We start from the raw sequence: 15,179 nt of genomic DNA on the forward strand, positions 1-15,179 counted from the left end.
CTGTTTGAGAAGCCAGGAGGGGAGGGAGAAGGGCTTCTGGGATGTGCCCAGGTTAGGTGAAGAGCAGGATGTGAGTACACGCCTTGAGCTGAAGAGACCCCAGCTTGGCTGCATTCTCTCAAGCTGCCAACTGGATCCCCGTGCCCCAACTCTTCTTCTTGAGGATGGAAATCCACTCCAACCCCACCGGGGTTGATGTGGGTGCCATACAGGCAGGAGCAGCCCCCCACCCCATGGAAGTGTAGGGAGAAAGTCAAACTCTCCAGAATGGCTGGATCCCAAAGGCTGGGGTCAGAGTGGAATTCAACCCCAGAATTGTCTCCTGAGTTCATGATACTCTCCTGAAGATGAAAATTCTTTGAGGGACTTGGTAAGTCATAGTGGTATAAACTCCAGGGCACTGTGGACTTGAGTCCATTCCTCTCTGACCTCTTTTTGTCCCCCTCAAGCCTCAGGAGCCTCAAGCCCCTCTGTGGTAACCCTTGGCCTTCTGGGCCCTCAGCCCCCAACTTCCTTGCACTGAACAGCCCTTCCCCTCTTCCTCCCTCCACCATTACTTCCACCCCAAGTGGAGCAGACTGCAGCCAGAATCCCCAGGTGGGAGATCCCAAGCCTCCTTCCCAGGGCAGAGTCCACTCTGGGCTCCCATCAAGTCTCATGGACTGGTGAGCCAAACTGGCATTCTTTGCCTGGTCTTGCCCAAGTTCTCTGTCCCCCTCTCATCTCCTGGGAGAGCAGGAGATCTGTATTTATCCACCTCCTTTCCCTTCCCTACAGAAGCCCTTGTCCTACACTCCCTCCCTACTCCAAGACAGCTCCAGAACTGGGCAAACCTTGACCCAAGAGGGATGGAGAAGGCACTCTAGGCAGGAGAGACAATAATGAGCCTGGCTATGGAGTGGCCTTGGAAAGGCAGGCCAGAGTGGCTGAGAGGCTGGGGGTGGGGGGTACCTGTTCTCTCAGTGATAGTGATGGGGGTGCCTTTCAGGGGGTGGGTTGGGGCACCACAGGGGTGGGGGTAGATAGGGTACATTCAGGAGGATTTGCCTCCATTTCCTTTTTCTAACTGCGTGGATTCACCATTGGATTTTGTAAATGGAAAACAAATGAACAATGCTATATTGGATGTTTTCTCTTTGTGTGTGTGTGTGTGTGTGTGTGTGTGTGTGTGTGTGTGTGTGTGTGTGTCCTGTCTGTGTGACTACATGTGGGGAGGTATGGTCAAGTGAGATAGTGTATCTGCGTGACTTTGTTGGGGGGCACTCCTGCCTGGGGCACACATGTGACCAAATGCCTGTATGTGGAGACATATACAGTGCACACATGTACACATATGCACCTAATTGAGAGGGGACAAAATAGAGTATGTGCCTGCAGCAAGAAGTAGAGTGGTCGGAGAGATGGAACTTGAAAACGGTACGTATGTATGTAGCAAGAGGGTAGACTCCCATCTCATAAGATCTTCCTCCCTTGGCCCAGGCTCTGAACATGGGCGACAGGATACTTGAGTACCCCATCTCTTTCCAAAGCCTGGAGCCCCCAGGTACCACTCCCAACTCCTGTATCAGTCTCCTCTCAAAAAGCCAGATAAGGTGTTCCTGAAAGTGGACCACCATGGAGAATGTTGACTGGGAATTGGGGATCAAACTTGAGGGGAACTATTGGGGTTAGGTAATGCTCGCCCCCAAACACACAAAATAATGGCTTCTGGAGGGACTGCTCAGTCTGGGATAGGAGCCCTTCGGAAGGGTCCACTGTATACAGCTCGGATTTTGGTAAGCTTTGATTAAATTCAGAGGGAGGGATGTCACAGGGGAAAAAAAAAAAAGCCTGGGAGTCTCCCCAGCCCGCCTGTTCCCTGGGCATTCAATTACTTTACTCTCTCAGATGCACAGAATTGAGTTGACCATACTCCTCAGTTCTTGGCACACTGTATCATCATTGGTTCATATGAGGCCCTTATATTTTTTATTTCGTTTTGTTTTGTCCCCTTCATCACCCATCCCTGATCCCATGTCCCCTTCCACATAGGCACCCACTCTCGTGTATTTAACGTACCGTCCTTCCAATCCACCGTTCATGTGTTTATTTACATATATGTGTATCTGTGAAAATGTATGGTATTGTTATGTGTTTTAATTTACATAAACAGTATTGTACTATAAATCTTGTTCTGTTTCTTTCTTCACTCAACATTCTGTTTTTGAGAGATCCAGCCATGTTGCCGTATGTAGACCTAATTCATTCTATAACATGGTCCATCTTATACATGTATCACATTTTCCTTATTCATTCCCCTGGGTGATGGGTCTCTAGGTTGCCTCCAATCCTCTGCTACCACAAGCCTGCAATGGGCAGTTTCCTACATGTCTTTTTAGGGACTCCTTATTTAGAGGAGAGGAAACAAGCTCAGAGAGAGGCAGTGATTTGGTTAGGGTTTAAGTGAGGAGCAGATCCTTGACGCGAATCCCACACCTAAGCCAGAACCCCACCACCATGCCTCACGAGAGACCATCCAGCTGGCTCCCCAAAATCTAAAATAGAATTTAAAACAGCATACACTGAGGAAATGGAAAGGATGGGAAGGAGAAGTATGGAGTCGATGAACACATAGAAAGTCCTAGAAAGATCTAGCAGATGAACTGAATCACAATCATTTTCATGACGCAGAGGAAGTTACTTTTTTTGGTGCGATTATTATTGCTAGAGCTATTTTGCAGAAATGGGAAACGCCACGTCAAAACCTGGCCCCAAACAAAAGACCCTCGATTTCTAAACCCCAGGCTCCTTGAGTGCCCCCTGAGCCGCGAGGAGCCGCCTCTGAGTTCGCCGCCGCAGGGGCGAAAGCCAGGGCTGGGGCAGGGGCAGATTTAAGAAGTGCGTAGTTGCTGACGGGGAGGGGAGAGGAGGGGGAGAACGACAGCGAGGCTCTCGAGTCTATCTGAGCACATCCTGCTCACTGCTTGCGCTTGTTTTTTGTTTTGCGTTTGGGTCTTCAGAACCACTGGTACTTATCCCATTGGATAAGACGTCGGCAGGGTGAGGTAGAGGGTCTTCTTCCCTTCAGCTCTCCCCGAGGCCAATAGTCCTGCACCGTCTCTAAGGTCGCTAAGGGAGGTGGCCCGGTGATTGGCGGGCCCGAGGATAGCCAATGGGAAAGTGATGAGGTGCGGTGTTGGCAAGCAGATTGCGTGCGAGCGGGCAGGGGGCGGGGGGCCGCGAGAGCAGCCGCGGCGGCTGGCAGCCAATGGAGAGGCGGGATGGCCCCTGGCGTCAGCGAGGGGGCGGGGTCTGGCGCTTGGCGCGGAGGGAGTAGGGCAGGCGCTGTGGGAGGGAGCGCCAGAGCGAGGCTGAGAGCAGAGCTCGTCGCGTGAGGCGCGGCTCTGCTTCAGGTGTGACAGGCAGCGGCGGCCTGGCTGAGAGCGAAGGGGTGAGCGCGAGCCCCTGAGCTGTGCGAACGCGGTCACCATGGACGGCCCGGATGAGGGGCCTCCGGCCAAGGCCCGCCGCCTCAGTAGCTCTGAGACCCCTCAGAGCGAGCTGCCGCCGCCGCCACCGCCGCCGCCGCCGCCTCCACCTCTCTTGCGCCTGCCCCTGCCTCCACCTCAGCAGCGCCCGAGGCTCCGGGAGGAAACCGAGGCGGCACAGGTGCTGGCTGACATGAGGGGGGTGGGACTGGGCCCCGCTCTGCCCCCGCCGCCGCCCTATGTCATTCTGGAGGAGGGGGGAATCCGCGCGTACTTCACCCTGGGGGCTGGGGGTCCCGGCTGGGAGCCCGCGATCGAGTCAGGGTACGGGGGGACGCCCCCTCCCACGGAGAGCCTGGAAACGCTTTCTCCCTCGGAGGTTTCTGGGGGAAGCCTGGAGATTGACTTCCAGGTGACGGAGCCCAGCAGCTTTGCAGGAGAGAAGGCCCTAGAAACCTGTAGCGCAGGGGGGCGGGGGTACCAGAGGTTAGCCGGTCCAAGGGGGAGGGAAGAGACCATCATCATCGTGGAAGACGACGACGAGGATGAAATGGAAAGTGTGAGGAAGAGGAGGAGGAGGAGGAAGAGGAAGCCCAGGAAGGTGAAGAGGGAAAGCCGAGAGAAGAATGCCGAGAAGATAGAGTGCATCCTGCAGGCGCTGGAAAACATTCAGCTGGACCTGGAGGCGGTGAATATCAAGGCGGGCAAGGCCTTCCTCCGTCTCAAGCGCAAGTTCATCCAGATGCGAAGACCCTTCCTGGAGCGCAGAGATCTCATCATCCAGCATATCCCAGGCTTCTGGGTCAAAGCAGTATCCTTGTCATCTATATTCATGGGCCAGGAGCCCATGACCAGAAATGGGGGGCGGTGGGGGGGAGGGACAGGCTGGGTGAAAGGGTGTGGGGGCGGGCCCCTATTGGAAGAATGACGAGGTCTGGTGGAGGAGGGATGGAAGGAGTGTGGCAAAACATCAGAGAAGCTGGACTGGAGATGGTGAAGGGGGGAGGGGGCAACACAGCATAAAAATTGGACCACAGATGGGAAAGGGGGAGAGGAGGAGCATAGCATAAAAGAAAATGGATCACAGACGGTGAAAGGGGGAGGATAGTAGAGGGGCACACAGCAGAAAAATTGGACCAGAGATGGTGAAAGGAGGAGGGGAGGGTCACACAGAAGATAAACTGACTCAGAGACAGTGAAGAGGGAGGAGAAGGGCACACAGCAGAGAAATGGCCCAGAAAGGGTGCCCAAGTCACACATGGCTGTGCAAGCCTAGGTCTCTGCTTAGATACTAGGCAAACCCCAATCCTGGCTGGAGAGGACGGGGCTAGAAAGGGACTGGAGCCCTGAAGGATCAGGAGAAGGAGTAGCTAGGAATGGAGAGAAAGGAGTTAAATGAAGGAAAGGGAAAAATAACAAGAATTCACTATTGGTGATAAGCTTATCTCTAGGGGACCATGCAACATGTTAGGAACACATGGATTTAACATCCTAATAGAATTATATGGACACAGACCCTTGGCATTCTCAGTATCACATGATCACAGGCGCTCAGTACCCAGGCACAGTATTATGTGGCCACAGGTCCTCAGTACATAGACCATAACATCACCTGGACACAAACCCTCAGACTCAGATACACAACATCATGTGGACACAGACCCATAACACCCAAATATATATAACATCGTGTGATGACAGGCCCTCAGCAACCAGATATAGCACCATTTGCACATGGGCCTTCAGCCCCCAGACACACAATGTCTTGTGAACACAAGCCCTCAGCACCCAGAGACACAATATCACTTGGACATAGACTCCCAGCACCCAAACACACGGCAAATATGAACCATGGCAAGGCCACTTAATACAGAGGTTTGACATTTTATAAACATAGGCTCTTACCACACAGACAGTATCATGGGAATAAAAGTATGGGTCATGTCCCATTGACCACAAAAGGAATTCTCCTTCTCCAGCCTCTCTTTTGTTCAGCCCTGCCTAGCCCTGACTGGCCTTCCTTCCCTCCTTCTCATTGAACAGTCACTCCTTGACCTAAACTGCTCCCTCCATCAGTTCCTCAACCACCCCAAAATTTCAATCTTGATCAACCAACGTGATGAAGACATTTTCCGCTACTTGACCAATCTGCAGGTCAGGCCAAAGAGATATCTTTTCTACCAGGACCGGGCAAGGAATCTGGTCCTTGGAGGTGAGGGGAGGTTGGGTGGGAGGGGTCACAGTGTGGTGGGAATTCCACCATTACCCCCACCCTGAGCAGGTACAGGATCTCAGACATATCTCCATGGGCTATAAAATGAAGCTGTACTTCCAGACAAACCCCTACTTCACAAATATGGTGATCGTCAAGGAGTTCCAGCGCAGCCGCTCGGGTAAGAGGCAGTCCCAGAGCAAATTCATGCCCCCTGCCCCATCTATCCTTGTCCAGTGCCCTCTCCATAGCCTCCTTTCCCCCCCAGGCCGGCTGGTGTCTCACTCCACCCCAATTCGCTGGCACCGGGGCCAGGAACCTCAGGCCCACAGGCACAGGAACCAGGATGCCAGCCACAGCTTCTTCAGCTGGTTCTCAAACCATAGCCTCCCAGAGGCTGACAGGATTGCTGAGGTGGGGCCCCTCCTGGCATTGCCAGGGAAGGCCTTGCTAGCTTGCCCCTGGGTGCGTGGGGTATTGGGAGTAGGCTCTGTGACATGTACTCAGCTTTGTTCTCCCTTCCCCTGTCTCTTTCAACAGATTATCAAGAATGACCTGTGGGTTAACCCTGTGCGTTACTACATGATGGGAGAAGGGGGCTACAGGGCAAGCAGAAAGAAGCAAGAAAAGGAAGAAAGGTGATGGTGGGGGTTGGTGGCTGAGAGGTGGTTTGTTAGGGGTGGGGCAAAGACTAGGCTAGTGTCACACAGTATTTGTAGAGCCAACAGGGACCTTTGAGATAATCCAGTCCACTATGTTTTACAAGTGGGGAGTGATGCCCAGAAATGGGGTGTGATCGGCCTGAGGTTATGTAGTCAGGGGCAGAAATAGGACTCTCCCCACCTAGCCTCGTCCCTGGGAACCCCTGTAGCCTACTGCCTCCCCAGTTGCTTACCACCTTTCAGTGTCTGCTCTGGGTACACCACCTCCCACCAACCCTATACTCAACCCCAGGCTTCCCCACAGTAAAAACAGGGATGAATATGAGGTGGTGATCGTGGAAGACTCCGATGACTGTCACATCATGGAAGACATTACTGGAGAGACTTCAGACAGTGATGGTATCACCGACAATGAGACCATTCATGACATCAAGATCTCTGACTTCATGGAGACCACTGACTGCTTCGAGACCACTGACAATGAGATAACTGACATCAGCGAGAGCCTCTGTGACAGCGAGTGCCCTGACCACAATGGGAGCATTGACAGTGAGACCACTGACAATGAGAGCCCCAATGACAACGAAACCACTGATAACAATGAGAGTGCTGATGACAACGAGACCACTGACAACAATGAGAGTACCGATGACAACAATGAGAATCCTGATGACAACAATGAGAACCCCGATGACAACAATGAGAACCCTGAAGACAACAACACTGATGACAATGAAGAGAACCCTGATGACAACGAAGAGAACACTGATGATAACGATGAGAACGCCGATGGTGACGAGAACACCAATGGTGATGATGAGAACCCCAAAAGTGGCAATCACAGCAGCAACGGCAGCAACCAGGACAGCAGCGACAGTGACAATGGAGACAATGACGGCAGTGATATTGAAGATAACGATGGCAACGAAGGTGACAATGAAGGTAGTGATGATGATGGCAATGAAGGTGACAATGAAGGCAGCGATGATGACGACAGAGACATTGAAGACTATGAGAATGACCTTGAAGACTCTGACAAGGATCACCATAACAGCGCCAACCAGGATGACTATGAGGACGAGGTAGAGAACATCTCCGTAGAAGAATCATCAGTGGAAGAAGAAGAGGAGGGCAGTGAGGAAGGTGAGCTAGACCCTCACCTCTTGTCTTACCTCCTTTCTCTTCTCTCAGAGAAAATCTGCCCATGGTCAGAGTATCAAGGCATGAGCACAATCTGCTCTTGTAGAGAAAAGAAAAAAGCATTCTGAGTAAGTTTTTAAACAGAGCAAGGTCAGGGAACATTTAGCTCACAAATGTAACAAAACCAAAACAAATTTCAATTCTTGGTGATGGGTAGATAGGTTGTAACAGAGCACAAGACAAATGAAGCAGAGAGAAGAGATAGGAGGCAGTGGGTGATATACTAAGTAAGACAGGTTCTCACACAGAGAGAGGGAAAAAAATGTCAAACATGTTGCAATTCAGCACACTCTGTACCCAGCCCTGGCCTTCTGGGAACTCCCAGGCTTGTTTGGGGGGCTGGGGGTGAAGTGAACAGTGTGCTCAGTGAGTCCAGAGGAGGGAGGAGCTAATTCTATCTCCAGAATCAAGAAGGAGAGAACTAGAGAAAAGAAGTGACATTTGAATTGGAGGCTGTCTTCACATTAAGGAGCATTATGGGGCATTCCTGGTGGAAGGGATCAAATGAAAAAGAACCTGGAAGGGTGAAAATGCATAGTATGTTGGGCAGGGTTTCCCAAATTGTCATCTGAGGACCCTTCACTGGTTCCAAAGCTGCTCACAAAAAGGTTCAGTGGTCAAATATGTTGGGGAAATACTGCATACAATAATATCCTTATGTAGAGTCACATGTATGTTGGCACCTTAAAGGCTCTGATAAGTTCTGCTCTAAGAAACCTATTTAAACATTGTGGAAGTCAGCATTTCCCAAACATCTTGATCACAAAGGCCATTGTTCACTGTCCACCAAAGAATACATTTTGGGAAATGCTGAAGAAGGGTTGCATATGGGGGGTTGAGGGAGAAGGCAGTATTTAAGGTGACTGCTAGGTGTGGTTCTGGCCTGGATGACTGGCCAAAGGAGGCACCATTTCCTGGGATGGGGAAGGGCGTCGTAGTGGGATTGATGGGATGCAGGGAGGAACATGGAGTTGGAAGGGCTTGTTGGGCATAAGGTACGGGTGGCTTAGAGGCAAGTGGTTGGTGATATGCCTGGGAAGTCAGAAATTGTAAAGAAAGGAGATAAGCCAGAGCAGAATCCTACCTCTGGATTCTGGAGCCAGTTAACATTAATTGGGTCCAATTAACATTAATGAAGTATTTACTATGTTGCCAGGCACTATTCTAAGTGGTTTTCTTGCTTTGACTAATTTAATCCTCACAGCAACTCTTATGAGGTAGGTACTACTAATCCTTTTATAGATGGGGAAACTGAGGCTCTGAGAGGGTAGAGTTAGGAGGAGCACTAGGTCGTGGAACATTCTGAGAAGGAGGGGATTGTCACCGGTGTCCAGTGCTCCTGAAAGGTCAAGTAAAATTAGGACTGGGATGTGTCCATTGGATTGGGGGCTGAATAGATCATCTGTGGCCTTGGAAAGAGTAGTTTCAATGGATTGGTGGGGGTAGAGCCAGACCACAGTAGGAATGGGAAGGAAATGAACAGGGGTTAAGGCAGTAGAGGCAAACCTTGGCTAGGAAGGGGATGGCAGAAGGCGGACAAGGGATATGTTTGAGCCTGGCTGTAGGCAGGCAGATGGAGGAGAGGCAGCCCCCTGGGGTAGGTGGAAGGTGCAGGAAGACCAACCACTCCTGGGGGTTTTGGCCATGGAATCCCTGGCAAACTTCCATTGAGGGCACTGAGGAAGGAGGAATTGAATGAGCGAGTAGACACAATCTAGACATATTTCTAGGTAGGGAAACGGAGAGAATTGCTGGCCCCATACCCTCCTACTCGGTGGCATCTCTTCTTTCAGAGAAGGGGAGGCAGAATTATCTGTACAACCCTAGGGTGGGAGCCGGGGTGGGGAATTGGGCTGAAGAAGACAGACTGAGGCCTATTTGGATCAGACTGGGGAGAAAGAGAGAGGGAGCTGCCTCTGGATGAACAGAAGTTCTATTTAGCTGAGGTCAGAGCTCAGGAAGAGACACACGTTGCATACAGGGGGTGAAAAAGCTACTTTTAGAGATGTATCAATTTTGATAGGACAGAGGCATCCCACTCTGCCTTCCTGCTTCCCTCCCACTTGCCCTTACTTTCTGGACTTGAGTTCACACAGACTTGGCTGCTTGTTCCAAGCAGAGGCTTTTGGCGAATGGTCCCGCCCCTCAAAAGCCCTGACTATGGACTCTGTTCCCTGTTAAGAGTGACATCTACCTGTCTACCTAACCATCCTCCTCCATTTTTCCCTCCTTACTTCTCTCTCCCCTGTACAGGCAGTGAACAAGAAGGTGAGGACAGTGATGAGGAGGAAGGAAGCGAGGAGGAGGAAGGAATCGAAGAAGACTCAGAAGGAGGGGAAGACTCAGAAGACTCCGACATGGAGGAGGTGCTTCAAGTCCCAAACCCTTGGGCCAACCTGGGGAAGAGGGGCAAAACGGGATAAATGTCTTACCTTTGTGGGGGCTGCCTCTCTGTATCCCTCTCCCCCTGCCCCATTTGCCCTCCCTATCAGCTAGGGCCGAGCGGCCCCATATTGCACTTCTGGGGGATGACTGACTTCGTACACGGGTTTAAAGATTATTTTTATGGTTTAGTAATTGCAGAGTTCTTATTTTGGGCGGAGGGAAAGGGGGATTCCCCCTTCCTTTTGGCCCTCCTCTCCCGCAGGCTTCTGTGTGCTGCTAAACGTATTTATTGTGATGCCTTGGTCAGGGCCCCTCTATCCCCCTCCTCGTGCTGTGTGGAGTGGACACCCTTGATCCCAAAGCGGGGAGGGCCGCTGTGGCCTTGGGGGTCTCTGCCGCCACCCTGTTCTCCCGTCTCTTTCCCTCCATCCCTCGCCCTTCCCCGCTGTGCCCGCTAGCCCGCCTCGGTGTCTATGCAAGGCCGCTTCGCCATTGCGGTATTCTGGTCCCCCTCCCCCAGAAGTCCCGCCTCGTTCCCTGTGAACCCTGGTAATCCTAATAAAATTCTGAGCAAATTCAGAGTGCTGCTTCGAGTCTTTTGTCCCATTCAGTGCACGGTCCCCAGCAGCCAGTCTCCCTTCCCACAGGCCCGCAAGTAGTCGCCTCGCCTACGCAGTGGCCTGCAAGATGGTAGTTGCTGGGGGTGGGGGTGGCTGGCTGGGGGCGAGCTCCGCGGGACCGCAGAAATGTTGCGTCAGGCCAATGCGGACCATCCTGGCCAATGGCAGGGCGAGGCCGAGGAAGCCCCTCCCTCTCCGGGCGGCCGCAGCAGACCCAGGCAGGTAGCAAACAGCATCCCACGCCTTCCCCTCCGCGCACGCGCACAGGAACGCCCTGGCCCTAGAACATCCATTTATTCAGTGATTCATCTTTTTATTTATCGTGCGTCAAACCTTTCCTCGGGCCTAGTATGAGCTGAGTGTGGGGGAACCAGAGGAATCCATTTTTCTTGCTCGCATGTAGTAAAATAAAAATGATACCGGTCGGGACTTAACAATCCAATAATGCCGGAGTGCTCTCTCGTCTTAGGAAGGGGGTGTAGGATCCCTGGAGCTGGACCTGGGAGAGAAGGCAAGAAAAGACAGCCCAGGCTGGGAGTTTGCATAGAGATAAAAGAAAAGCAAAGGAAAATTACTATGTAGCTGTGTGACTGGGGGGGGGGGGGCGGGGGGGGCGGGAGTTGGGCGTCTGAAAGGCCCAGTGGCTTTAAATTTTGGATACAGTAACTTTATTTCCACGGACACCAGAAAAACCTCCCAGATTCTTTCTGGATCATAACGATAATTTACACAGATATCCAGGTATGTCTTCTGTAATATACCTCCCGAACTTTCCATCCAACGCCCTTACTTTGCTGGAAGTCTTCAGACTGGGTCAGATTTGCGTTTTACAGAATGCCCTCTGCTGGCTGCCCGGAGCATGGATTGGAGGGAGGGAGAGCAGTGAGGAAGCTGACGCTATACCTAAGGTGAAAGTGGCGTGATGGGGGCAATAATGGAAGGTTTTTAAAATAAATTTTTTCTTTTAGAAGTTTTAGATTTACAGAATTATCGCAAAGATAATACAGAGTGTCCGTATACCCTAAAGCCAGTTTCCCCTATTGTTAACATCTTACATGTAGTATGATACATGTAGGTGGCTCCGTGGCGCAATGGATAGCGCATTGGACTTCTAGTATGATACATGTGTCACAACAAATATCAATACATTATTATTAACTAAATTCCATATTTTGTTCAGATTTCCTTAGTTTTTACCAAATTTCCTTTTTCTGTTCCAGGATGCCATCCAGGACACAACATTACATTTAATCATCATGTTGCCATAGACTTCTCTTGGCTGTGACAGTTTCTCACACTTTTCTTGTTTTTGATGACCTGGAGTCATCAACATTTGAGGACTACTAGTCAGGTATTTTGCAGAATGTCCCTCAACTGGGATTTGTCTGATGTTTTCCTCATGATTAGACTGGGGTTATGGGTTTGGGAAAGGAAGACCACAGAAATAAAGTACCATTCTCTTCATATCCTATCAAGGGTACACGCTATCGATATGCCTTATCACTGTTGATGTTAACCTGATCACCTGGCTTAGGTAGTATATGTCAGGTTTCTCCACTGTAAAATTACTCCATTCCCCCACCTTCCATACTGTACTCTTTGGAAGGAAGCCACTAAGTGTAGCCCGTGCTTAGGGAGTGGGGAGTTATCCTCCAACTCCTCAAGGGGGAGGAAGTATCTACATAAATTAATTGGAATTCTCCTGTACGAGAAATGTGTGTATTCTGTGATTTTAAAATGCTGGAATCAACAGGCTTTAGATATAGGAAGAGAGGGATTGAGAGAAGTCAGGGATGACTGCCAGGTTGCTGTGGGACCTCCTCTGTGAAATGGTTGGAATACCAGATCTTGGACATACTCCAGATTCTGATAAATGTTTTGGGGAGAGCATGGAAGCTTGGATGCCTCTAGTTCTGACCTGGGACCACACTGTCAGAAGTGGATAGAGGAGACTCTGGCTCAGAAAGGAGAACATCTTGCCCCAGGGCCAGAGCTGAGAGTGCAGGATGCTGAGTCAAGGCATCTTGTGCAGAGGGAAGAGACACCTATGTGCAGTATCTGGAGCCAGTCCCAATGAGTATGTGATGAATTGGAGGGGCAGGGTAAGCAGGAGGGGCAAAGGACCTGGAGTGGGCCAGGAAGAGGTCAGCCTGGCAAGAGGATCCCTGTCAGTTCAAGAGAGAGATGGCCTGGGTATCCTTGCCTCAATATACTCTGGCTCACAACGTGACTTCCTCACCCTCTATAGAGGGTCTCAGTTTTCCCATCTGCAAATAGGCTAATCATGCTGGGGGATCAGCCCAGGAGAAGCAACCAGCCTAAGATCCCAAGATGGAGTCTAGCCTTGAAGCAGACCTCTGAAGCCTGGCCTTCATCATGCTCTTACCTGATTCCTCTCTGTTTCTCTAATCAAATCCCTAGCCCCTCATCCTGGCATTTGAGGCCCCTCTTCACCCACCCTGTTAGAGAGGGCCTCTGACTTCAGGGACACTGTTAGGACCCAATTATGGGATTCTAATATAGCTGGCCAGGATGCTCATGTCCTGGACTGAGGCGTGGGAGGAGAAAATGTTCTTTGCCTAGGGTGACATCTTTTCCCTGTGCCCTCACTCCTCTCTGTGTGGTGTGGCTTCATTCAGGTCCTGCCTAGTCTGGTCCTCCAAAAGGGAAGACTCTCCTAGAAGGTCTTTAAGGTCTCATCCAACTCCAAAATACAGTCTTTGCTGAAGACCAGTGAAGACAGGCCCTTTTGCTGGGACCCCAAACAGAAACCAGGAGGAGAATGAGGAGTCATAGGCCCAATGTGCCCCAGGGCCTTTCCCATGCTGAAGCTACTTGTCCTTGTAGCCTTCACAACTCACCCAACTCCCTTGGAGCAGAGGGCCCTGCTCCTGAGGGTAAGGTTCCAAGGACTTCCTGGGGCCAGACCTTAAAAGTACCACCCACTTCTGTGAATAAAAGCAGATTGGCAGGGACAAAACTAGATTCAGGAAACTAGATCCCTCTTTCTTTGGTGATCAAAAAGGCCATCAGTGGCTCCCTCAGTTGGGGGTGTGGAGGATCCTGTTTTTCATTAGGAAGCATCCTATTTTTCATTCAGTAAACATTACTGAGCACCTGCTGTGTGCCTGATAGAAACTCGGTGATAGGACTACAACAAGGAAACATGAATAGACCAAGTCTTTGTCCCCCTGGAGCCCAGAGTTGAAGACAAGTGTTCTTAACATTTTTTGTGTGCCATGGACCTGTTTGGTGATCTGGTGAAGCCTATGCATCTTTTCTCAGAAAACAGTATCTTTTGAATGCATAAAATAAGATACCTAGAGCCACAAAATATTGACTATATTGAAAAATAGTTACTAAAATATGGAAAAGCAAATATGTTATAGTAATATATATGATCCTTGTGAGATCTAATGGAGAGTCTAATGACAATCATGATTTTGAGATAGAGATGAGATTACATGATATTTCAAGAAATGTACAACATCTATAATATGATATAAAAATCTCTGTGATTTCTATTAGTAACAGAGTCACAGGTACTATCACTATTATACTATGGTCAGTTACATTCTTTACTGAAAAGATGCTAAATTTCAATTAGAGGAGAGTGAAAACAAAGATGTAATTTTTTTCCCATCCAAATTCATGGACCCCTCTAAACCCTGTCCCTGGACTGGATTGGAGGGAGATCTGTGAACCCAAATTAAGAAACCCTGGTAATAGGAAGGGCCTTCCTGTATCTCCTTTCTTCTTAAACCCCTTTCGTTTGGAGGACAGAAGCCTAGGTTTTATGCTGGGTCTTATTGCTGTGTGACCTCAAGCCAAACAGTTTGCCTCTCTGGGCCATAGTTCCCTAAGTCTGAAACAACGGCAAAGGCAAGAATTGGGAGGGGAGACCTTAATTATTTATGCTCCAGGCAATTAATTTATGTTCTCTCATTGAATCCTCCATTGAATGAATGGCATTTTCAGGGAAGATTTTTTTAAATTATCTTCCCATTTCATAGATGGTTAAACTGAGGCTCCAAGCGAGGCTGTCACTCGACCAATGTCTTAATCAGTAAGTAGCAGGGGCTGGTGGGTGACTGGCCAGACCTCTATAACCACCTCATCCTCCAGGGATAAAACTAGGAACTACGTTCACTTTGAGCGAGAGAAACCTGGCTCAGAAATCCCTGCAGGTGGGGGTAAGCTATGGAAAACTGAGGGCAGAGTCGTGTCTCTTAGCGGAGCGGTGGCTCATGCAAGGTGGCTTACGGAGAATAAGACGTCAAGAAGCCGCGCGCCTCCGATTGTCTTGTGACTCGCGCCAGGCCTCACTTTGGGGTTCGCGCCTGCGTGCTCCCAACTAACCGCCCGAAGACCTGTCGAATGGACTGGCAAAAAGCGATGAAGATCCTCCTCCTGGCCAATCCTATTAGAGGGTGGGCTTAGCTTATAAACCAATCAAAGACCCCCAAAGGGGCGGGTTTTCTTCGGCCTGGATCCTGGCTTGGGGGGTAAAAATAAAGTGTGTCCATCTCCAGCCAATCCCAGGGAAGACAGGAGGGCACTCCTCCAATGGGAGTCTGGAGCCGTCGGTAGCGGTGGCGGCCTGCGACCCCGCTAGCGCTCCAGCAAGCGGGAG

The 15,179-nt window shown here is 50.4% G+C and overlaps 1 protein-coding gene across 3 annotated transcripts; it reads left to right on the plus strand.

The window, feature by feature from the left end:
- The first annotated feature begins 3,340 nt into the window (after positions 1-3,340).
- TSPYL2 (TSPY like 2) lies at positions 3,341-10,493 on the plus strand. Of its 3 annotated transcripts, none has more exons than XM_079911347.1 (7): positions 3,341-4,278; positions 5,544-5,621; positions 5,749-5,860; positions 5,948-6,093; positions 6,220-6,317; positions 6,634-7,484; positions 9,795-10,493. In XM_079911347.1, the coding sequence occupies exons 1-7, from the start codon at positions 3,469-3,471 to the stop codon at positions 9,962-9,964; spliced, it is 2,265 nt and encodes a 754-aa protein (XP_079767473.1). In that variant the 5' UTR covers positions 3,341-3,468; the 3' UTR covers positions 9,965-10,493. The 3 variants fall into 3 exon arrangements, with proteins under 3 accessions (XP_079767473.1, XP_079767471.1, XP_079767472.1); XM_079911345.1 differs by having other exon boundaries at positions 6,646-7,484; XM_079911346.1 differs by having other exon boundaries at positions 3,341-3,648; positions 5,511-5,621.
- The last annotated feature ends 4,686 nt before the right edge of the window (positions 10,494-15,179 follow it).

The sequence above is a fragment of the Stenella coeruleoalba genome (assembly GCF_951394435.1).
Source record: "Stenella coeruleoalba genome assembly, chromosome: X".
In the NCBI taxonomy this organism is placed as follows: Eukaryota; Metazoa; Chordata; class Mammalia; order Artiodactyla; family Delphinidae; genus Stenella; species Stenella coeruleoalba.